The 22,747-nt window shown below is 39.7% G+C and overlaps 3 protein-coding genes across 13 annotated transcripts in view; 2 read left to right on the top strand and 1 right to left on the bottom strand.

Annotated features, from left to right (window-relative positions):
- gk5 (glycerol kinase 5) lies at positions 1-11,492 on the bottom strand. Of its 3 annotated transcripts, none has more exons than XM_044220390.1 (17): positions 11,382-11,492; positions 8,912-9,218; positions 8,698-8,791; positions 7,989-8,064; positions 7,722-7,815; positions 7,404-7,535; positions 6,894-6,969; positions 6,492-6,553; positions 6,332-6,405; positions 5,602-5,662; positions 5,064-5,190; positions 4,873-4,977; positions 4,529-4,623; positions 3,901-4,004; positions 3,747-3,803; positions 3,293-3,426; positions 1-1,801 (listed from the first exon to the last, which is right to left on the bottom strand). In XM_044220390.1, exons 2-17 carry the CDS (start codon positions 9,035-9,037, stop codon positions 1,629-1,631), a joined length of 1,590 nt encoding a protein of 529 aa, XP_044076325.1. In that variant the 5' UTR covers positions 9,038-9,218; positions 11,382-11,492; the 3' UTR covers positions 1-1,628. The 3 variants fall into 3 exon arrangements, with proteins under 3 accessions (XP_044076325.1, XP_044076323.1, XP_044076324.1); XM_044220388.1 differs by lacking the exon at positions 11,382-11,492 and adding an exon at positions 9,573-9,712; XM_044220389.1 differs by lacking the exon at positions 11,382-11,492 and adding an exon at positions 9,562-9,700.
- Positions 9,697-17,160, top strand: LOC122887298 (nucleolin-like). Of its 2 annotated transcripts, none has more exons than XM_044220385.1 (16): positions 9,697-9,860; positions 10,384-10,459; positions 10,563-10,643; positions 10,717-10,854; positions 11,369-11,473; positions 11,560-11,700; positions 12,451-12,522; positions 12,605-12,728; positions 12,875-13,032; positions 13,268-13,397; positions 13,553-13,710; positions 13,852-13,987; positions 14,079-14,212; positions 14,366-14,492; positions 14,590-14,804; positions 15,570-17,160. In XM_044220385.1, exons 1-16 carry the CDS (start codon positions 9,846-9,848, stop codon positions 15,629-15,631), a joined length of 1,872 nt encoding a protein of 623 aa, XP_044076320.1. In that variant the 5' UTR covers positions 9,697-9,845; the 3' UTR covers positions 15,632-17,160. The 2 variants fall into 2 exon arrangements, with proteins under 2 accessions (XP_044076320.1, XP_044076321.1); XM_044220386.1 differs by having other exon boundaries at positions 13,271-13,397.
- The window catches only part of LOC122887297 (polyamine-transporting ATPase 13A3-like), an 18,661-nt gene continuing 12,218 nt past the window's right edge, over positions 16,305-22,747 (top strand). For 6 of the 8 annotated variants that reach the window (XM_044220376.1, XM_044220379.1, XM_044220381.1 and 3 more), the window contains exons 1-13: positions 16,305-16,444; positions 18,203-18,272; positions 18,806-18,979; positions 19,380-19,559; positions 19,732-19,802; positions 19,979-20,062; positions 20,227-20,296; positions 20,396-20,530; positions 20,756-20,828; positions 21,106-21,237; positions 21,672-21,839; positions 22,022-22,179; positions 22,364-22,552. In XM_044220376.1, coding sequence (XP_044076311.1) covers positions 18,222-18,272; positions 18,806-18,979; positions 19,380-19,559; positions 19,732-19,802; positions 19,979-20,062; positions 20,227-20,296; positions 20,396-20,530; positions 20,756-20,828; positions 21,106-21,237; positions 21,672-21,839; positions 22,022-22,179; positions 22,364-22,552 — 1,485 coding nt within the window. In that variant the 5' untranslated portion in view covers positions 16,305-16,444; positions 18,203-18,221. Of the gene's footprint in view, positions 16,445-18,202; positions 18,273-18,805; positions 18,980-19,379; positions 19,560-19,731; positions 19,803-19,978; positions 20,063-20,226; positions 20,297-20,395; positions 20,531-20,755; positions 20,829-21,105; positions 21,238-21,671; positions 21,840-22,021; positions 22,180-22,363; positions 22,553-22,747 lie in introns of those variants that run through there. The other 2 variants (XM_044220383.1, XM_044220384.1) reach the window with 2 other exon arrangements.

Here is a 22,747-nt window from a genome sequence, read left to right on the forward strand (position 1 = left end):
TGCTGATAATTTTGTTTTTTTAATACTAGCCCTCTCACATCATACAAAAGTACTTAGTATTTTCATGCAATTTGCTAACAAAATTTATGATCACACAAATGTATTGTTTATTTCCCAGCAGCTTAGGATGACATTTGCCATTCAAGAACTGAATGCAGTACAAGTGTTAGAAAATCGCACGTGACAACCTGGAATGTCATTTTGATTGGAGGTGTTCATTTTTACACTATATGTCACTTTGCATAACAAACCTTTATTATATGTAGAAAGAATATTACAGTATCAGGAAAGGCAAAAACATTTAACAATACCCAGCAAGTAGAACACATCTAGAATGAGATCCACAGTTGAAATTTTCTTAGCCATTAGTGAGCATTTTATCAGAACAGGACTGGACTTTGTAACTTTGTCATCAGAGTTCATGAGGTCAAGTAAAAAACTTGAGTCAAAACATCATCATATGACATTGACATGGCTGTCCCCCATGGAACAATTCAACAATAAACACAAACTAATGACTGAAATAATGTCCTAATTCTGTTTCAGTTCATATTTATGTCCCTGATCAACTTGTTCCTAAACAACAGCGCATGCAGGTGCTAATCTGTGATTTCATCAAGATGTACAACTTGAGAGATTGAGACTTCTATGTGAGCTGACAAAAAAATTATGACAGCTATTGCAGCAAAGCTAAATGTATGAATCCCCAACCTGCCACATATACCTACACTTAACAGTCAACTTTAACAAACATTAGTTTTGTCGAATTCAATGCCAACAGAGATGTGTGTTGTATCAAGGAAGCGAGAAGCATTTCTGACAACAAGGAGCTGAAATCCAGTAGGATTCCCTTATAGAGAGCAAAACATGTACAATTAGTTTCTGTCCCAGTTAAATTTAAACAATATCATTATCACATTTAATAACTGTATTTAGTTTTGAAGATAAGTTTAAGTACTGTGTTTCTAACATTTTCTTAAAATGACAAAGTCAAAACACAGTTAAATCAAGAAGAAACTATTAGTATTACTGTGTTTGTTGAATGTCTGACACAATTTTAAAATTCTACTTCCTATTTAGAGCTCTTTAAATCCTGAGGCATCATGAACAGAAGTGTTTTTTTCCCCTCACAGAGAATCATGTGTGAATCTGATATCAATGATATTAATATGTGGCTCCTTATTAACATGTGGCATGTGGTTGCTATGGCCAGTTCATAAATTAAAAAGCTGTAAAGGCAGTCATTAGCGCCCCCATGTGGGAAAACGTATAAATATCATTCCATCTGGATAAAATGCTGTAACATGAAGAGGCACCAGTGGCTTGAGATCTGGAATGAATAAAAGGATTCATCTGATGTGAAGAAATTAAGTAAAGGTATGGTAACTCCTCCAGATGTATAAAAATGGTATCACAGGTGAATTTTGAGATAGCGGAGGACACAAGGCTCAAACTCAGAGAATCCGGTAGGCTAAATTCAAGCACTTTTAAGGACTTCTTTATTGCTCGGTAAATCCAAGCATCTTTCCATCTTTCCAGACCTGTGGCAACCCTGCATGTACTTAAAACTCATGTCTCTGTCTTCCCATTTGGTCAAACCCTGGATGTCCCAGTGTGTGCATCCAGTGTCAAGGCTTGCTGTACCAATTCATTGAGCGTCGGAGAGCTCTCTCCCAGCTCTGGAGGACAGGGATGTATTCCTGACATGGGCTGGAAGCACCCTCCCTGGGCGCCCCTCGGGGCAAGAACATCTCGTCGGTGCACTGCAGCTTCTTTAGCTCTTCCCTGGTCCTCCAGAAGCCTGCAGTGACAGTGGAAGACAGAGGAAGATAGGTAAACAACATTAACACAAACCCTTTAAAAATTACCCATAACACAGGAAGTCCTATAAACAAATTTGGCACTGTGAGTGATACAAATGAGTCTGTGCCCCCAGATACTCTTCTAATCAATGGCTGAAAGTGGTGGAGAATTTCTTACACATCACCCAACAGTCTCGGCTACTGATCCACTAAGAACTAATGTTTCTCAAACACGTGATTCACATTATTATTCAGTCATCAGCACCACCTGCTTTTGCCCTGTTATAAAACAACAAGAACAAATCCATCTTCTGTGTTGGACTGGATTAAGCACTGACTAATGTATAACAATCTAATTACATAATGTGAATAATTAAATGGAAAACAGGTTACATAACAAAGAGCAGAATTTCAGTTTGCTTCTTCTGACAGTGCCAAGAATAAAAATAGGTCTTCTGATTATAACTTTTCAAATGAAACTCAATGTCACGACCAAGCGTTGTAATATTTTTAGTGAAAAACAAAGAAAGACAGTGAAAGTAAAGAGTAACATTGTCTGTGTTTAACTGCTTGACAAAGCTGCTTCAGGTTGGCAGCAGGCTGAGGGTAGCGGACGCTAACAGACTCAACAAACTGATCCGTAAGGCCAGTGACATTGTGGGGGTGGAGCTGGACTCTCTGGCGGTGGTGTCAGAGAGGAGGATGCTGGCCAAACTACACGACATCTTGGACAGTGTCTCCCACCCGCTCCATGACGTGCTGGTCAAACAAAGGAGCACCTTCAGCGAAAGACTCATCCCCCCCAAAATGCACCACAGAGTGCCACAGGAAGTCATTCCTGCCTGTGGCCATCAAACTCTTTAACTCCTCCCTCTAAGTGTCAGTCTGTATGACCCGAAGTCACTAAACTGGACATTGGATCATTAACATCACTGTAATACTTGAAATAATTGTGCAATATTCTGTGTTAATACTCCTGTGCAATATACTCTTTTCAGTTTAAAATTCCCTATTTATTGATATTTATTCATACCTCTATTACTGCTGTGCAATATCCTCCGTCTCATTATAATCTTAATAAGCTACACTTAACTTGGCAGTTCATGCACTATTATTTTATACCGTATTATTATCATCAACCGGTAAGCCCACTTTGTACTTCACACTTATTTTATTTTATACTTATACCCACTTGGTACTTAATTTATTTTCTGACCTGTATTATAGTGTATTATATTCTTTGCTTAGTACTTCTATTCCTGTGTGCACTGACGTGATAGTGAGCTGCTGTAGCAAAAGAGTTTCCCCTCGGGGATCAATAAAGTATTTCTGATTCTGATTCTCACATTACAAAGTTTGTGCTGAGCAACCAGCTGTTGTGACCTAAAATAACTACAACTCTGAGGACATTATCACTCCTGTCCAGCATTTTATGTAAGCATAGGATTTGTACATACATGTACAGCATAATGGACATGTTGTGTGCATACCAACTCCAAGTCCAGCGACAAAAGCGGCCCCTAAACACGACATTTCGAGGTGTTGGGGTCTGGCTACCTTTGTGCCAAACAGGTCTGCAGTCAGCTGCATGACAAAGTCATTGGATGAAACACCACCATCCATCCTGAGACAGAAAGAAAGATAGTGCACTCAATTACACTGTAACTCACTTTACCGTAACATTATCATAGAAACATACACCCATAATGCATTGCCAATAAAAACTGAACTGCATTAGTGGAGGCAGGAAACACAAGAGTCCACTCTGTTACATCCAGTTTGCTGGCTAAAATCCAGATCCTACAATCAGATATCACACTGTAAGCTGGGATATCAAAGCGTTGTGAGACGACTACAAGAGTTTAATGTCGAATCTGTACAGTAAACTTATATTACTACAATCACATACTGTATATTTCACACTGTACATGAGAAAAACTGTACCTGATCTTTGTGATGGGAATGTGAGTCTCTCTCATTGTTTCATATAGCTGCTTGTTTCTGCATAGAACAAGAGGAGTACAAGGAATCAATTAGCATAATTGAGAATGAATGGTAAAGGAGTTTAAACACAAACAACCTCTTCAAAAGGACTCACCTGAAGGCGACAGACTCCAGGATGGCCCGGACCAGATGACTTTTTGTGGTGGAAGGTTTGAGGCCCATGAAGGAAGCACAAGCTTTTGGATCATTCAGAGGAGCCTTCGGATAAATAAAGTATATACACAAACATGTCAAATGTCTAAGTGAAAAACAGACCAGAAAAAAAAAAAAAAAAAAAAAAAAAAAAAAAAAAAAAAAAAAAAAAAGTATGAAATTGTCCTCATGTCTTTTGCATTCAAGTGAAACTCACCAGCCTCTGGTCAGCATTGCTCTTGATTATTGAACCATTAGAAAACTTTTGTAATCATGTCTTTGCATATAAACTATAAACATTCGGGACACGCACTTACAAAGGCCAGTTCACAATGGAGGGCAGAGAAAAAAAAAAGAGACACATAACCATGTTACAGAGAGACAAAATGAAAAACATAAAAAGTAAATCAATGCCTGTCTTGGTTAAAAATCAAACTATATGAGCTACAGTGAATACACATGTTGTTGCTTTGGGTGAATATGGTTGTGTACACATTAAACCAAATTCCAACTGTATGTAAAAGTAAACAGATTTTTCTTTGACACAGATACACTGACATGCACATTGCGCTCATACACATCTACTGTACCTGCAGGCCACTGAAGGAAGGGACGAAACACACTCCATCTGAGTCGCTGACACTGTAAGCCATTGCGCTGGTCTCCTGGACATCAGAGAAGAGCTCTGCACACACACACACACACACACACACACACACACACACACACACACACACACACACGACCTCTGAATGTGTTAGTTGCTAACATATTCAGTGTAAAGAGGATTATCTCTTCAACATGGATTATTTTCAATGATTTCAGCATTGTGTTTTTGATATAACCTTAAAATTTTTATAAAACCTTTAAACTACCAGCTGCATTTTCTTGCAAATAAGATGAAAAAGAACTAACTTTACTACTCATCACTCACCCAGCTCCTGTGCCCATTTGATGGCAGTGCCTGTGTCTGCTCCATTGCCCTCCGCCAGATACACCACCTCTGAGCCAATCTTCCACCCCACCAGAGGATACAGACCTACAGAGGAGAAACACTGGCTTGTAACATGCCTGTATGGACAAATCTGGACCTAATTATCTTAATGTGTGAGTATTTTGCTTTACCTGCTACGGACGTATGTGGTTTGCTCCCGGTGTTGATGTCCATGAAGGTGCCCGTTCCCATAGTGATCTTGACATCACCAACGTCAAAGCAGCACTCTCCAAACATGGCTGCCTGCTGGTCCGCCATCTATGCCAGAGGGACAAAGGAAGTCATTCGTGTGTCATGAAAACAAAAACCCTAAACAGGTTTACTCTCATCTGAGCAACACTGGAAATGTCTAAAACTCCTATGGTGTCTAATAAGGGACAATCCAAGTTTGACTAAGAGGAAGACCCTGTGTCACATTTTATGTTATCCTTCTCTCTATATTGACTGGTGTATGTCTAGTCTGAACCTCTACCATAAAGTAGATGAGCATGAGCCGCATGTCCTACCACTGCTGATATCTAAAAAACTTGGCTTAATTTAATTAATTAATTTTCTTTTTTACAACTTGGACACGCTAGCATACAGGCAATCAGAGGGTTGCAATGAATGTTATTAATCATAATCACACAGAAAACAGAGTGTGTGACGCCACAGACCTTGACAACTCACCACTGACATGATGGGAATGGGCACTCCGAAGATGGACGGGTCTGTGGAACCAAAGTCCTGGCTGGTGCATCATGAGAGAGAAACCAAAGACAATGCATCATTTCAATTTTTACACTGTTGTGTATGTTATCTCTTAAGCAGACAGAAGTTTTTCAACGACATAAATAAATCTGACTAGCACAATCAGACAATCATCAAAACAGCTTAAAAAGTAACTCTTAAGACTGGTGTTTCATATAATGTGACAAGTTTTACATGCACTTAAGCAGTGGCTCCTTACTTTTTTTGCTTGTGACCCCTTAATACAAAGCAATATGTATTTGGGAGTCTTGGGACCCCTTGTCACAGGGTGCATGTATGAGTTGTGAGCAGTTCAACTGAAGAATTATTTAGTTTTAGAGGTAAACGTAGACTAGAGAACAGTCTAAAAAACAAACATAACTGTGTAGCAGAATTATTCTGTAGCATTTTGTTTTCTTACTTCCTACCCTAGTAACCATCTCCCAACTCCTTAGATTAATTAACACTTGTGTGGATCCCGACCCCCAGATTGGAAACCACTGACTGAAAGTGTTGTATTACTTCTGACTTCTGGGTAACTGAGACTATACTGAGAAAAGTACACTTGGGGCGAACGCGATAACAATTTATGTTGTTATCTTAAAGTACTTTTACTGGCTAACACATGATTCAAGTGTTAGTTGGAATTTGAAAGAAATGGTTGACTCACCCTGTATTTTCTACTTTGGGGAAAATAGAGAGAGGCAGAGAAAGAAGAGAGCAGAGAAACCCACTCCAACACATCTGTGAAAAAAAGTCACATGACAGTGATATAATAAAAAACTAAACAAAACCAAAGAAACAGTAAATAAACATGACATACACCAGACCTGATAGGAGTCGAAAATTCCTGTTGAACTGGCATTAGAGTAGTCTGTGGCATGGACGAGTCCTAAAACAGATTCAGTGACAGGAATGAATGTATCAAAAAAATCCCTTTCCAAAAAGGTAAAAAAAAAAAACCTTGTATGAGCTCCTGGTTATTTTCCCGACTACCCCTCTCCCGCAGGAGTTAGCTAAAACATTTCTGAAGAATTTGAGCCAATCAGTGATGCAATAGTGTTGGATACACAAAGAACATTCTGTCTACATCTTAAAATCCTGTTAGACACTGTGTGAAATGCAATCCACTGGACAAATTATATTTTACTGTACTGTTTTCAAAAGAAGTTGTGCGAGTTGGGAGAAGGCATTCACATGAGCTTAACATAAGCTTCAAATGCCAAACCCACCTTTTGTGAGTCTGAACAGAAGCCAGGTGTCTATTGTTCCAAAGCAGCAGTTGCCTTCAGCGACTGCTTGACGAACCTGGAAGAAGACAGAAACATGATGAAAGAAGTGAATGAGTGAATGCTGTGCTGATAATACAGGCTCTCCCAGTTTGCGTTTGTTTTCTATTCTTAAACTGAATTCTTTAACACCCACAGCCTGATAGGATTACAGTTGTGTGATCTGCCGTGCACTGTACCAGAGCTATTCGTATCACAGCAAGTTCCTTCTGAAAATGACCACAATTACTGAAAGGACGAGAGTCTAATCTATCGATATTATATTCATTGTATAATCTTATTTTTTCACTGTAAAAATGCTGTTTTGGCATTAACTACTGCAACTCATTTAAACAGTAATCCAGACCAGCAAACACGTACCAGTGTGTTTACCATGCAGGTCAATGTGCACCAAAGCTGCTCTAGGATTGAGTCAGCCTACACACAAACACACACGCACACACACACACACACCTGCTTGTAGTGTGTTAGGGCCCAGATGAGGCGGAAGGTGACATGTTGAGTGGAGAAGACAAAAAGACTTGCTGCAAGCGACCGCTTCTGCCTGGTCAGGAAGTAGTGTACCTTTGTCACGCCATGGATTGCCTAAGGTTGTCGTAAAAAAAACAATCAAAGCCATACTGTATGAAGGGACATGATATCCAGTACTGATCGTGAGGTTGCTCGTTATCAAACAATTTAGAAGTTGTAGTATTTTATCTCTCATCTCTTAACTTCCAAACGTATTCACGAAAAGTACATGAAAAGTAGAGATGCAAAGCAAACACTCACTTTCATTGTGCAGGATCTGTTCCAGGACTTCACCAGGTCTGCAGCCCTCTGATCCTGCCAGCTGATGAAGTTATGGAAAGGAACCCCAGTGTTCCTGTCAAAGTGAAAGAGAGGGAGTAAAATGAACCAGGAACCAGGATGGAAAGAACTATACGAAAACAGATTAAACAGGTGTGCTACAGTGGTTCTCTCCCAAGTATGCATACAAGTCACATAGACTTTTTGGGATCTAAGGACAAGTGATTGGATTAATTGTATTCATTTTACCTGTCCCATGTTGTGAAGGTAGCTCGTTGAGTGGAGATGCCAAGGGCCTCCATCTGACGCATTTGTACTCCTGCATCTACATCGCGAGTACAGCAACAGGAAGAGATTTTGAATTTAAAAAAAAAAAAAGATTTGAAATTGGGACTCACACACAGGAATTACTGCATGCTTTTTAAGGACAGAGACAAATGTCCCATGTAAATCAGTGTCACTGTTCTGGGCTGAATACCTGTCTTTACAAAGCCACCATAGAGTTTCAATGGCAATATAATCACTTCAGTCAGCTGTTCAAATCTGCATGCAAGGAATAGTTTTATTTTATACTAGGATACCAAAGTGTTTTTTATGTATTATGGACAAAACAGCCTTCAATGTACTGTAATCCAATAAAACAACAGCACGGGATACAGTGGAAAATAAACTAGTTGAGTTAAATCAACACCTTATTAAGGCTGTTATGTTTTGCAGTGCTGCTTATTGGATTGCACTGAATGTATAGCCAGGTGTACCTAAAGAACTGGTATCTTGGTGTGTGTCTATCAGTCTTTTGTTGCTGTATTTGTTCTTTATGAAAAAAATAGAACCAACCAAGCCATACCAAAATGGAAATTTTAACATGTATTGCAATATTAACAGTGAGTCATCAAATATGCTGTTTTTATAGGGTGTGTCTATTAACATGTATAACTAATCTAATCTGCAACTGTACCTTGCACAGCTCCCTTGACCACAGTGATAAACCCTTTCCATAGTGCATCTGGGTCCATCTCCACATGTCCTACCTCTGGATACAAGGGAACAACCTGGATAAAGTATTACCAGCATAAAGAACACAAAGATCAGCCTCAAAATATGTAGTCAATCTGTGTATATGTTTTATAAATATGTACTTAAGAAATATACAGTCTAAAGAAGATGAATACCTTGGTGGTGCATGATCCTCGGATTTTTGCCCCTTTATCATAGACGTGACATCTGATTGATGTTGTACCGATGTCCACCGACAAAATGAAGCTTTCTTTCTTGAAACCGTTCCTCTGACTCCCCATTGTAGAAAAGTTTGTCCTAGTATTCCTCAAATCCGTCCGACGTCCTCCATGGTCAGCTCATATTGGTCTTGTTTACAGCCTGAATGAATGGTGTGACCCGACAGTACCTTATCTGCACCGGGTGAACTATCGTGTTGAGGCTGTAACTCGACCTTCGGACGGTGTCCACTTGCAGTTCTACCTGTTCGAGTCAACACATTGCTAAGTTACAGTTTAGTCGTCATGCCGACCGAAAGTAGCCTAACGACACACACTAACTTATGAGGTTCAGTTAGCTAACTATTCTCCGAGTCAAAGTGATAGCCAGCTAACTATATACAAAGTCAGTTTGGTAGAGTCTGGTACAGAGCAGAAATACATAAAGTTAGTTGAAGAAGGAGTTGGCCAACTCAAGCGTTCAATTATACTAACCTAATTGGCTACTTGGCTAGCTGTCAGAAAATGAAATTAGAGCAGTTAGTACCTTCGAAAAAAACTCCCAAATATGCATTTTCACTCTAAACATTAATCGCTTCTACCCTTACCCAATATTTACCCAATATATGCTCATAGCAGTAGAGTCCAGACACTGAAGTGTCAATGCAGGGGGAAATGGGGAGATTCCGAGATTCCGAAAGTCGTTGAATCGCATAAAGCTTAACACCCTGTGGCACCCGTAGTACAGCACACGCATGCGCAGTGCGTAGTTGACGTGCGCATGTGGATGTCTTATGCTCAACACCGTATACAGTCTATGCTGACACACGTGTATTTACCGGCTACGACTAGCTGTACCAGCCTGTGATTGTGTGCTATTGTTACACAAAATATGGCGAAGACAGACGTAAGAATTGTGTTACGTTACATTTGTATTAACCAGGCTTCAACGTGCACTAAGTCGACGGTTTTATGCTAACCGTTGTTTGGTCTTATTAGCAGCTAACAAACCACCTAACATAGCTACCAGTTGGTTAGCTGGTGGTAATCACATAAAAAACAGTGTTCTACCGACAAGCACTGGTTAACTGTGCTAGCAGTGGTTAACTTACAACTTGACAACCCGTCAGTTTGTTTTTAAGTGGGTACTTAGTCATTGTAAAGTCATTTATCAAGGGAGAATACAAAGCTTTCACTGGTTTAAGCCTCTGAAATGAGAGGATTTGCTGAAGACATCACCTTGGGCTCTGGGGAATGGCTATGGACATATTCCATCGCTTTCTGTACAGTTTTATAATGTTAAGGACAAATCGTAAAAATAGCTGACAAATGATTCGATATTGGAAATAATTCATTGTTGCAGCCTTGCTCCGAAGAACACGCACTCTCACAGGGTCATAATGTTATACATGTGTTTGTGTCCTTTTCAGGCTACAAGAAGTAGAACAAGACGAAGCAAAGTTGTCACCAGTGAAGTTGTAGAAGAACAGGACAACGTTAGCACTGGCAAGTCATTTCATTTAAACAACTGGACATTTACAGTAAACATGTTAAGAAAGGTGTTAATAAAGGCAAAAACATTAAATCATTCAATTAATGGCTGTTTCAGAAGGACAGACTGAGACTGTCTCTTCGGGTGAACAAATAGTCAGAACAGAGGAGGAGATGAAACAGGATCAAGATGAACAAGGTACAGCAAATGCATCTCACATGATGTTTGACTAATATTCTGAGCTGTGCCAGTAACGAAGCTGCATCTTTAGATTCTCAGAAGGACACTGTCATTGAAGTAAAAGGAAGTACGTCCACTGTGACTGTATCCTGGGACAAGAAGAATGACGAAGGAAAAATTGATGATATGGAAAAGAGAACCAATGCAAGTGATCAGATGATGGATAGTGGTAAGGATGTTTTACAAGAATCAAAAGTTACTGTTGCATCACATTTTTTCAGAAGAGGAAGATTTGTCCTCTACTGAAACATATTCATCATTAACGTTGCAGGCGTAACGTTAGTCTTTATGTTTTGAATCGTTAAGATGCTACTCTCTGTTCAGTTAAAAAACAAGGCAAAGACGTTTTGCACGTAATGGGGTTCATGCAGGCCATATCTGCACTAAATATTATAGGCTGAATTACAACACTTCTTTCTTTAAATCGTGTAATGACTGACTCTCACTCTCATTTTTTCCAAATCAAATGATGTGTTTCTTTTTATTTAAGTTGCAGGTGTTATGTTAGTTGTAGTTTTAAATATGAGCGTTGAAACCAAAAGTGGCCACCCAAGTTTTAAAGCGATACGCCACCTAAAAATCTATTTTAAATGTGAAACACTCACCCTCTTTAGGCTTGAATGGAAGCTGCAAAAAAGTTTGTCATTACTTTAAATTATATCATGACGTCTTATTTTCCCCAGAAAAGCAGATCACCTTTTCAGCTGATGCAGTCGGTTCCTCAGAGGACGCTCCCGCTGAGAGTACAGAGACAAAACAAGAGATACAGCAATCTGGAGATAAACAAGGTACCGCAAATACAACGACAACAACACCCCACAAATGTGTCTGAGTGAAATTCTGAGCGGTGCCAGTAATGGAGCTTCCTCTTTAGAATCTGACACCGTTGCTGAAGAAAATGAGAGTACACCCACAGTAACCGTAACCTGGGAGAAGAAGAATGAGGAAGGAGAACGCGATGATATTAAAAAGGATACCAGTGGAGGTGAACAGATGATTGTTAAAGAGACAGCAGGTAAGGATGTTTCCAAGAGTTAATAAGTAGTCAATGATAAAACAGCTGTTTCAAGTAGAAGTTCTTTCTCTCTGTCTTTTGTTCTCTTTATTTTTGTCTTTTTCTTTCGTTCTCTTTCTTTTCAGTGTCCTCCTCACAAACATTTCTTTCACAGTGGTCTGGTCTGGTCCCAAATGACGCGTAATGAGGATGAGTCTCCTGTGTGTGGCGTTATAGCAACCAAATTTGAAACTCCGAACATTCATTAAATATCAGCAGAATGTGCTATGGCTTTCATACAATGCAGCCTTTGGAAACTATGAAGTCCATCACTCAGATTTTTACCAAAAAACAGCAAAACTAATAAAAGCTTTCAACTTTTATATAATTTGTTGAAACTTCATCTAAACTGTTTGTAGACATTCTTTAGACAGAGACGAAGAAGTAATTTTGATCCATTTTGCTTAAAGATGGATCGAAATATGACGCACAAAATTGCCTCACTGTACATGCTACTGTAATAATTTTCTGTAATATCTATAGCAGTATTAACCAGATTTTTGTGAAATTAATTTCAGAGACAAAGAACAGTGTGGTAGATGGCTTATGATATCTTGAAATTGTTTTAAAAAAGTTCTTGTAGAGCATAAAGTCTTATGACAGGTGTCTAAACTGAGGAGAGACCAGAAATCCTGCACACTGTCGGCCACTTGTACTCTTTGTTTAGTTATGACGTTGTACCAAACAAGTAACATTTTCTATTGGTTGCAGTAAATGGAAAACGGAAGGCACAGTCTACTGTTGAGACCTCCCCATCAAAGAAAACTAAGCTCATCAATGATGGTATGAACTCAAAATATAGCTAAATGCTTTGTTTGGTAACATGCCTAATATTCACACATTTCACTGTCTTATATTCTTGTAGGTTTCTGTCTTTTTGTTGGCAACCTGAACAACTCTAAAACATTTGAAGAAGTCAAAGATTCATTAGCAAATTACTTCATGACACAAAGTCTCCTGGTTCAAGACATCAGATTAGACCAGTCCAAGTAAGTACGCTGTTTAACTTGAATTGTTATTGGCAGGCACCTACCAGAGGAGTGCATTAGACGTTGATTGTCTCATCCACTTAGAGTGAATATCGCTGCTACTTAAAATACTAAATCAACTCAAAAAGAATGTTTTGCTGTTGTAGAAAACATGCGTATGTAGATTTGGCCTCAGAGATGGACTTGACCAAAGCCTTGACGTTAAATGGAGAGATGGTACTTGATAAGCCAATGAAGATCGCCAAAGCAAAGATCAAAAGTGAGGACAAGGGGAAGGTGAAATCTCCAGCGGAGGACAAAAAAGGTAACTCAACTAAATGTAATCGTTTTATTACACATGCTTTTAAATTCTACGATACAGGTGCAGAGGTAGTTCGCTGTTTGAGGTTATAAAACTAATATGCACTTGTTTGGTTTTTCTTCATTAAGTGCTTAAATTTTGGATTTATGATGTGATGATCTTGGAATGTAAAACATTACAAAGTCCAAGGAGACTGATATAGATTGGTGGTCTGACTTGAGGACTGTCCTGTTTTTAGCAGCCAAAGATGGCAGATGTTTGTTTCTGAAGAACGTCCCGTACAACGCAACAAAAAAAGACATTCTGAAAATCTTCCGCAAGGCTGTCGCCGTCAGGTTTCCTGGTGGAACTGAAGGCCCAAACAAAGGGTGAGAGTTAAAAAACCTGCATTGAGGTTCACTTGCTAAGAATACGATGCTGTCATGTTTAGTAATGCAATGGTTATGTGTATTTAAAAATAAAAATATGCATTTAATGGATATTTGTAAATCGTACTGAATGAAATTTCCTTATTTTTCGACAGTATTGCCTTTGTGGAGTTCAAAAATAAAACCATTGCTAAGAAAATACGGCAGAAAAAACGAGTAGCCAAGATCCAAGGCCGGGTTTTGATTGTGGACCGTGTAGGAGAAACAAATGTGCCTAAAGTCACCAAAGCTAATGACAGCAATACCACTAAAGGTAAATCACTGGACATGTAGAAATTTACTGTTACTTACTTTTTTTTGTTTGTTTTTTTTTTTCTGATCTGAACATCAGTCAATAAAATCTGGACTTAGCGATTGACCTGTATTGACATAAGATCTTTCTTCTTTCTTGCAGCTGCAGCTCCTCCAAATAACACCTTATTTGTGAGCAATTTGTCTTATAATGTGAAAGAAAAAAACCTCAAGAAAGTCTTTCAGAAAGCTGTTAGTATAAACATACCTCAAAGAAACGGCAAACCAAGACCAAGAGGGTAAGTACATGAGCGCTGGCCTATTCTTTTTTTTTTTTTCTTCCAATAAAGTATTTGAATATTCTCAAGAAACATCTGTAATCCTCTGCAGATTTGCATTTGTCGAGTTTGCAACTGTGGCAGATGCTGAAAAGGCCTTGCAGTCATCCCAAAACATTAAGATCTGCAAAAGGGAGGTCAGAGTACAATTCTGCGAAATGCAAGCAAAGTCAGAGAAGGCAAAAGGTATTCATGTCATATTATTCATGTAAGCGTTACCAGTCGTCTAATCTGCCAAATTGATATTTGATAGCAAAAGATCAATTTCAGGTGTTTCTAAAGTCAGTTTGAGTCATGATGATTAAGCTGGTACTACTATTGCATTCCCCCCCTCTATAGTCCTATCAAAAACACTGATCGTGATGGGCCTCGCTGACAAGACGACTGCAGAGACTCTGAAAAGTGCTTTTGAAGGGGCTCTCAGTGCAAGAGTCACTGTAGATAAAAAGACAGGAGTTTCAAAAAGGTGGGTAGCATCAAGTTATCTTTTTATTGACATAATTGTCTAAAAATGTTTCATGTTTGCTTTACACTGACTTGATTTTACATGACATTTTTCTCAGGTTTGGTTTTGTGGAATTTGAGAGGGAAGAAAACTGCAAAGCTGTCAAAGAAGCCATGGAGGACTGTGAGATAGACGGCAGCAAAGTGACTGTGGCTTATGCAAAACCCAAGGGCGAAAAGGGCCCGCCGGGCGCCAGAGGAGGCTTGGCGGGACGTCCTGGTGGACAGCCTGCAGGTCAGGCGGCTGGCAGAGGTGGAAGAGGCAGCAGAGGAGGTAACACTTCAGTTTAGCTGGCATATCAAAGTCGCATTGTAGTTGTGTTTTTCGACAAGTCAACAAAGAGTAAGATCAAATTTCAGGCTGTATTTTATTTATATTAACAGTGGAATAAATGACTACTAGTAATGTAAAAGGTGTCGCTAGTACACACACAGAATTATAACCCAACTCTGCAGTTCCCCTCATCTTTACAGAGCGTTTTAGCATCTTTCAGCTCATTTTGTTTTTGTGGCCCTCTACTATTTTGGTTTAATGTCACCTCTCTCAACCTCAACTAGGCTTGTTTTCGCAGCAGGCAGCTGTTTTCAATGATAGCATACAGACACAGTTAACTAGCCGTAACAACTTTATACGGTGATAATACAGTATGTTAATATTGTGCTTACAGCTTGTTGCACTGCCCACAAGTAGCATAATAAAGTCAGTCAATATTGCTTTAGTAAATGCATTGCACCTTCTTCTTTGGCAGCTTGTTTTAGAAAATGTTTTTTTTTTAGCATCATTACATAAGATGGTTTGTGCTATTCAGCTGTTGATGTTTTGCTTAAATCCATCCAATGTGTGATACAGGGAGAAATCAGAGGGCTGGTTTTATGTTGATATTTTTTACATTTTTATCTTGTATTTGGGTAAGGTTCCCGAAACAGCAAGGGACTGCTCCTCTAGTCTCGGAGTTTACTGTCTTACTTTGGTTTTTGACTGGTTTGGTTTGATTTTGATGGTTTTTGAATAAAAATGAAACTTTGATTTTTCTTTCAGGTAGAGGACGTGGAGCTGGCACGCCACAGGATGCTGTTAAAGAAGTGGAAAATAAAGGCTAACTTGCCTGGGAAAAGCTGTCATATAGAGATGTTTCTCTTTTTTTGGTAACCTGAAAGCATGTATTGTATGCATTTGGTTGAATGTACAGACTGTGCAAGGGTGTGAAAATGTGTACTCTATTGTTAGTCCTGCCTGATTGTAGGACATGAGACACCTTGTAATTTTATATTTTGTATTTTACACCATTAATTTCACAACTATTATGAAAACTCATGAAAGAGCCCTGACTTGTTTTCACAATATGTAGTGTTATGTGCAAAAAAAAATCATGTTAAGATACATTTATTTTAAAACCAAAACCAGCTGTCTCTGAGTTTTGTTAGTATCTGTGAAAAAGACACAAAATATTATTCCAGGACTAGCTGAAATCTCAGCCAAGTCACAGACTTTTTCCTCCTCTGCCTCTGATCTGAAATAACACCAGTCTCGCAGCTAAACGTGCCATATTCTGCAGCCAGCGGACCGCTAATTATTGAGTGGCACATTACTGCATCTGTTCAAAACTCGCCACTCTTGCAGGTTGACTGCTGTTGCACACGTCGTTGCAGTTTTCCGATGTGTTGCAAACTTTCAGCAGTTCAGCCCAAACACGGTGTCCTCTAATGACCTCACATCCTGTTTTGCCACTTCCTTTTGAATGGACCGGTTTGGGACGGTCCGGTCATCGCGCAGCGTGGATCTCTGTTGTCTCCTCCGTGTCACAAGGCTGCAGAGGGCATCCGAGCAAACTTTGAATGCAACGATTGTTTAAACTCTTGACTCACCTGACTATGCAACGCCTGATGTATTGACAGAGAAGGGAAGGGGCGTCGGTAAGTCGTTAATACGCATGAATGCGTGCTTATTTGCAGTCAAATTTCTCTTTTATGTTTTAAGATGTTTTCATGTGAGGCAACTGTCTACCATCGTGTCAACTGACTGTAGCACAATAAAGTTTAAACTTTATATCTACGCTTCATCACAGCTCAACAGCAACTCTCGAAACGATAATATGACTGTAACAAATGATACAAACTGCGACTGATGGGTTCAGGTTCACTACTTGGTGTGGACAATCTGTGTTTTCCACTCTGATGTCTAACTGGAGGATGTGTTGCCACTAGAGCGTTGGGTTAATCAGGATTTGTTGACACTTGCCAGTGTTATGTCACTGTGAGATCTAAACCAATTTAATTCAAGTACAACAAACAAAGGTATTGCATAAGTACTCGCTCTCTAAACTCAGTGTTAAGTGGAGGCATCTTTTGCATCAGCTACAGTCGTGAGTTGAGTCAATGCTGATAGGTGTGCACATCTGGAATCTCTTCTATACAAAACGTATGCATCAAGTTCTGTCAGGCTGCTTTAACAGAACATTTTAATTCCTGCCACAAATGCCGGATTGGACTGAAATCTGGACTCTCCTTCCTGTGGCTGCTCGAGGACTTTTAACACAGTTGTTTTTAAGCCAGTCCCGTGTAGCTTTGTGTAGTTTTATGTTTGGGGTCTTTGTCCTGCAGGAAAAATAAATCTTACCACAAATCTCACGTTTGTGCCTAATCTTGATCAGTTTTTCTGTTTAAAATAATGTTAAAGTAATTTTTTTTTCTGTGGATGAAGTGTCAAAAGAAGTGCAGTGATGTAAAGTTGTAAAATAAGTACATACATGATGGTGCTTATTGAGAGGTCAGGTCAAACATTATTGTAGGTGTGACTGTTACTGAACATAAACACGTGTGCATGGTGCAAAGGTTTCCATGTATTACAGCCTATCCTGCACTGGAACACTATATCACACTAATCGTCACATTCATTGTAACACATTGCATAGAGTTGTCAGTAAGCTGACAGGTGGTTAAAATCCTACAGCTCGGACATGTTAATGCACGTTTTTAATACGTTCAGCGACACCACAGTAAAGTCGTTATTCCAAGGAGATAAAACGGTGAATACAATGAGAGATTTGATACCAGCATTTTTGAAATGATGAAAAAGGAAACCATCTGCAAGACAGTGCACCAGTACTCCAGTCTCCATCTCAGCTAATGTTCCAGGAAAGCATGAGTCAACAATATTAAGAATGATAAGGGAAAACCTCAGTGAAGGTAGCTGTTTTCTTAAGTATATCACCAGAGGCTTTGAGCAGTGTCTTTTTATGTGGCTCCCATGAGGCAGGTAGGTGTTGCGGTTCAGTCAGGTTGTTACTTGCAAGAGGGATCTTTCTCTCCTTTAGACAGCTCATTATTTATCAAGTAGGTAAGGAATTTTTCCTGCTGAACGCAGAGTTGCACAATATAAATTAGACTTATTATGTTTAACGCCATACAAACACATTCTTCTACTTCTGTTCATCACCGGAATAGTAACTTTTATAATACTAAATAAATGAATCACTGACTTCCTTCCTATTTGGGCTGTTTTTGCTTCAGAAGTCATAAAACTGAATTCTTTCATGCCCTTGACCAAGACTGAAGTTGCAACATCTTTGCTGACCAGACAGAGTCGAAGACTTCTATGATAAGAAAGCTTCAGCAAGTAAAATGCCTTTTGGAAAATACAGTTAATAAAGTGACTTTTCCTTTTCTTTGTAGTTGTTGCACTTCTGACAGAATGAAGACGAGAGAGGTGAAGATTATGAACCAGGGCCTGGAGGATGAGATGGTAAATACTGCTTCCCATCTTAATGCTGCTTTCCCCATGTAATTGTCTTTTCTATCAAACAGCGCAGCATCAGATGGTACCGTTTTGTATTGTTAAAGAACAGTTTGGTGTGTGATTTTCAGTTGGTTAGCTGGATACAAGCGTGTTTGGAGGGAAATGGAGGGGGGTCAATCAGTCAAAAGTCAAAATGTCTGCTGTCAAAAATGCCTATTAAAAGCTGGACAAACACATTGTTGATTTGGGGCTTTTCATGGGTTCTGTTGACAATAAGAGAAATACAGAAAACTATCAGCTTAATCACAAGAGGGCTGACAATCTTTCTTCTTTTTTTTTGAAAAAGGGATGACTGTCCCACTTCACACAGCCTGACAACCTCCAAACAAAAGCAATGTCATTGTTACATTACAAAAGCCAGGTTATATACTGTATATTATCAGCTGTCTCTGTGATTTAGTGTGCCTTCAGCAACAAGCCACAGAGCAGTGTATTCGTCCCACCCGTCGGTGTGTTAACGCGAGTGTCTGCCTGTGCAGGAGGTGTGGGGGTACCAGCCCTGTCTGTGGAAGATGATCCTGGTGGGTGTAGGCGCCGTGTGCTCTGGGGGTCTCCTGCTGCTGGTGCTCTACTGGCTGCCTGAGTGGGGCGTCAAGGGCACCTGCACACACACCTCGCTGAGGGACGCACACACACTGCTGCTCAGGACCACGGTAGGAAAGTCAGACCTTGCTTTCTTTTTTCACACAATTGACTTTTTTTACTTTATTTGTAATCCAATTTTTTCCCTAGCACGTTGTTTTAATACAAGGAAACGACCTATATGACACAGTAGACACTTCAAAATCCAGCATTTTTAAATGAGCCAATAGCTGTTCCCCTGCTAAAACAACAAACACTGTTACTGTGTCTTAGCCTATATGTGTGTGACTATTTCTTCTTTCACTGAATTTTGAGTTCACTCTTGTGCTACTGCTGCTGCTCACAAATCATCCTGATACTTATTATATTCTTTGGCACACATACTGCATTATACCACAAATGATAAATTCAGTGTAGCCTCACAGCCAAAAATGTAATGGGGAAATGTAATTCTTTATGCTGCTATTGCAGGATGAGTTCAAGCAGTGGTTTCGAGCCCAAGTACATGTGATGTTGGCTCCAGGGAAAAAACCCTTTGACAGTCTGGATCTGCAGTCCCTGGCTCAGCTGCCGAATGGGGACGGAGACCACAGCATGAGTGCTGCGCATGAGGAGCATCGTGGGAAATTTGCCTGCAGACAGCCTGTTCAGGTGCTTTTTTCATCATTTGTTGCTCATCTGAAGCTTACTCCATATTCATATTCTAAAAGACATGCATATAAGTTCTAAATCAGATATTGGCTGGTTTTGAAGTGTGTCTGTAAAGTTGTTACACAGTCGATATCTGACCGCCTCCTCCCCCTTCTGCTTCTCCCCCTCTTAGATCCAGTACTTCACCCACCACAGCACTAAATACTACTGGAATGATATGATACAGAACTTTGAATTGTATAAGTAAGAGTCCCTCTGAAAATGTTAATAGTCTTGTGTTCTGAAATATTTTATTATTCCTTTGCTTAAAAAAACTACATTTCTCTTACTGAATATTTGGTGCAGTATGCATCATATACTTGTGTATCTGTGTATATCTGCACGACTACAGTAGAAATGAATGTGTGTGACTTTTCTAGAGGCTTGGAGGATGTGAAGGTGAGCTGTGCAAGCATCCACTCTGACCACAGCTCTGGACTTTCTAAAACGCTGCAGGACTACAGGTACACACATGCACGCACGTTTCATGTTCTCCAACAGGTTGTTCTCTTAATCTCTTAATTTAATTTAAATTTCTCTTATTACCCATGGAGGAAGCATCACTTCCCACGCAGATATGTGATCAAATTAAAGTTACAAATTGCTTCAAATTCTTTTTTTCTATCAGGGCGTTGTTTTTCGGAGAGAATGAGATTGCTGTAAGAGTGCCTTCTCTATTCAAGCTCCTCATAAAGGAAGTGAGTTTAGATCTCTTTGTGTAATATCACGTCGGACACCTCTTCTTTTAGCATACCAATAATAATATCATCCTGTGTTTCTGTCGCTTCCTCCATCAGGTCTTGAATCCTTTCTACATCTTCCAGCTCTTCAGTGTTGTCCTGTGGAGTGCTGAGGACTACTACTATTATGCTACAGCCATCATTTTCATGTCCGTCATTTCAATAGCTACCTCACTATATACCATTAAAAAGGTGAGCCATGTCGGATCCTAGGAAAAATGGGAAGTGAAGTGAAAGGGAGCTACAAAGAACATACAGTAGTTGCAGTTACAGTAGTAGCAGTTTTTAGGGAAATGCCATTAATAATCCTATGCCATAATAATCTTTCCAGAAAAGTCTGTATCAGCATCTTGTCCATGTGTGTGTTTCCAGAAGTATTTCTGAAAACTCTTTGATACAGTGTCTCTCTGTTTCCAGCAATATGTGATGCTACATGACATGGTGGCAGCTCACAGCGTGCTCCGTGTTTCAGTGTGCAGAGGAAATAAAGGCATGTTTTACTCTCTGAATATAATACAGAGCTACAGACAACATTAGTGAAAACAAGTGTGTTATGGTATTTAGTTTAGTATCACTGTACGTGTGGAGTTAAAGTGTATTAGTCCTATTACTAAACTATCCCCCTTACTTTTTACCCTTTTTACTTTTTATGATTCCATATTACATGAATCACATTATTGATCTCTAATAGCATCCTTGTGATTGCCTGCAGAGTGAGTGTGTATGATATTATTTTCACTGTTCTCTTTCTTTAATGTCGTTCCTAGATATTGAACAGGCCATGTCAACAGAGCTTGTGCCGGGTGATGTCATCATTATTCCAGCCAATGGGATGATCATGCCCTGCGACGCTGTGCTCATCCATGGAACCTGCATCGTAAACGAGAGCATGCTGACAGGTCGTGTTTCCACATGCAGCCTACCTCCTGATGCTTAACCAACACAGTTCACTATGTTATTCAATATCTATCTCTATGTGCTATTCAAATGTAAGCCATTGAAGTGGTACACACTGGTAATATGAATGGAGCATCAGTTCTTCACACAGAATTAACTCCAAACTGTGAACAAAAAAGAGCATTTTTAGCATATTGGCTACCAAACAGGTGCAATGCTGTGTAGCAGTCTAAAAAATTGATTTATGTTAGTTGAATGAATTTTAAGGCTTTAAGCTAAATAGTTATATCCATGGCATCTTATCTGATTGGTGCTATATTTTGCAATATTTTGGTTTGTTAATTATTTTAATTACACTTGTGCACAAAAGTGCAGCTATTGTTCTGTTTGCGGTGTTGTGTTTATTGGATGTTTGTAATCCTGCCTCCATCTTCAGGAGAGAGCGTGCCAGTTACCAAGACAAGTCTGCCTAGTTCCGGCGAAGAGGCAGCCAGGAGCTATGATATGGAGGAGCACAAGAGGCACACCCTGTTCTGTGGTACCCACGTTATCCAGACCCGCTTCTACGCTGGTGAACTGGTGAAGGCTGTTGTGGTCAGAACAGGTGAGACAGAGAAAAACAGAGTGGGAATAACAGCTTGCGGCCCTGGTGATGAAAAAAGCTTTAAAAGTTTAGCTTCAGCTGTAGCGCACAGACTGACCACCCTCAGGGGTTGTACATATTCAGAGAAAATGATCACGAGAAAATGAAAATAATCAAATGTCATTACTTATGTATTCTCACAGGCTTCAGTACAGAGAAAGGCCAACTGGTGCGCTCCATCCTCTACCCTAAACCCACCGACTTCAAGCTGTACCGCGATGCCTACCTGTTCTTGTTGTGTCTGGTGGGGGTGGCAGGGATCGGCTTCATCTACACCATCGTCCTCAGTATCATGAACAAGGTATCGCTGCTCTTATAGAGGAGAGATGAAAGAAGAAGCTCAGATTTTAATGTTTCATTTATGTACTAAGGATACAGTGGCTGTTTCTCAAAGAGATTTTAGGATTCTATCATCCAATAGAAATCCTTCTTTAAATCATAGCGACTGCTCTCTCTGCTAATGGTTCCTTCTCGATCTCATCCAGGTTCCAGCTAAAACCATCATCACTGAATCTCTGGACATCATCACCATCACTGTGCCCCCGGCCTTACCGGCAGCCATGACAGTTGGTATTGTGTATGCGCAGCGGCGTCTGAAGCGCGTTGGTATCTTTTGCATCAGTCCTCAGAGGATCAACATGTGTGGTCAACTTAACCTGATTTGCTTTGACAAGGTAGTCTAAACCACAGCTGTCAGTTCTTGCAATGTGATTTTGTTTTCTTTCAGGAAACGCAGTTTATATAGTGGAATCTCAAGGTCCGTATTCACCACGTGCCTCAGGATCATTTCTAGGAACCATGCTTGACTTAGACTGAATATAGTCGTGACTCAGAATGCATGCAAATTAGTTATGAAGCATCCAAACACA

This window comes from Siniperca chuatsi, linkage group LG13 (assembly GCF_020085105.1).
Source record: "Siniperca chuatsi isolate FFG_IHB_CAS linkage group LG13, ASM2008510v1, whole genome shotgun sequence".
NCBI classification, from domain to species: domain Eukaryota; kingdom Metazoa; phylum Chordata; class Actinopteri; order Centrarchiformes; family Sinipercidae; genus Siniperca; species Siniperca chuatsi.

Bases quoted from the DNA above. Each gene is read 5' to 3' on its own strand.
- gk5 (XM_044220390.1), bottom strand. From the start codon at position 9,037: ATGGGGAGTCAGAGGAACGGTTTCAAGAAAGAAAGCTTCATTTTGTCG. The intron at 8,792-8,911 runs GTATTCATCTTC...TACTTTATCCAG, and splicing joins GAGGATCATGCACCACCAAG to GTTGTTCCCTTGTATCCAGA. The intron at 4,978-5,063 runs GTAAAGCAAAAT...TCTCCTCTGTAG, and splicing joins ACCACATACGTCCGTAGCAG to GTCTGTATCCTCTGGTGGGG.
- LOC122887298 (XM_044220385.1), top strand. The intron at 11,701-12,450 runs GTAAGGATGTTT...TATTGGTTGCAG, and splicing joins GATTGTTAAAGAGACAGCAG to TAAATGGAAAACGGAAGGCA. The intron at 13,711-13,851 runs GTAAATCACTGG...TCTTTCTTGCAG, and splicing joins TGACAGCAATACCACTAAAG to CTGCAGCTCCTCCAAATAAC.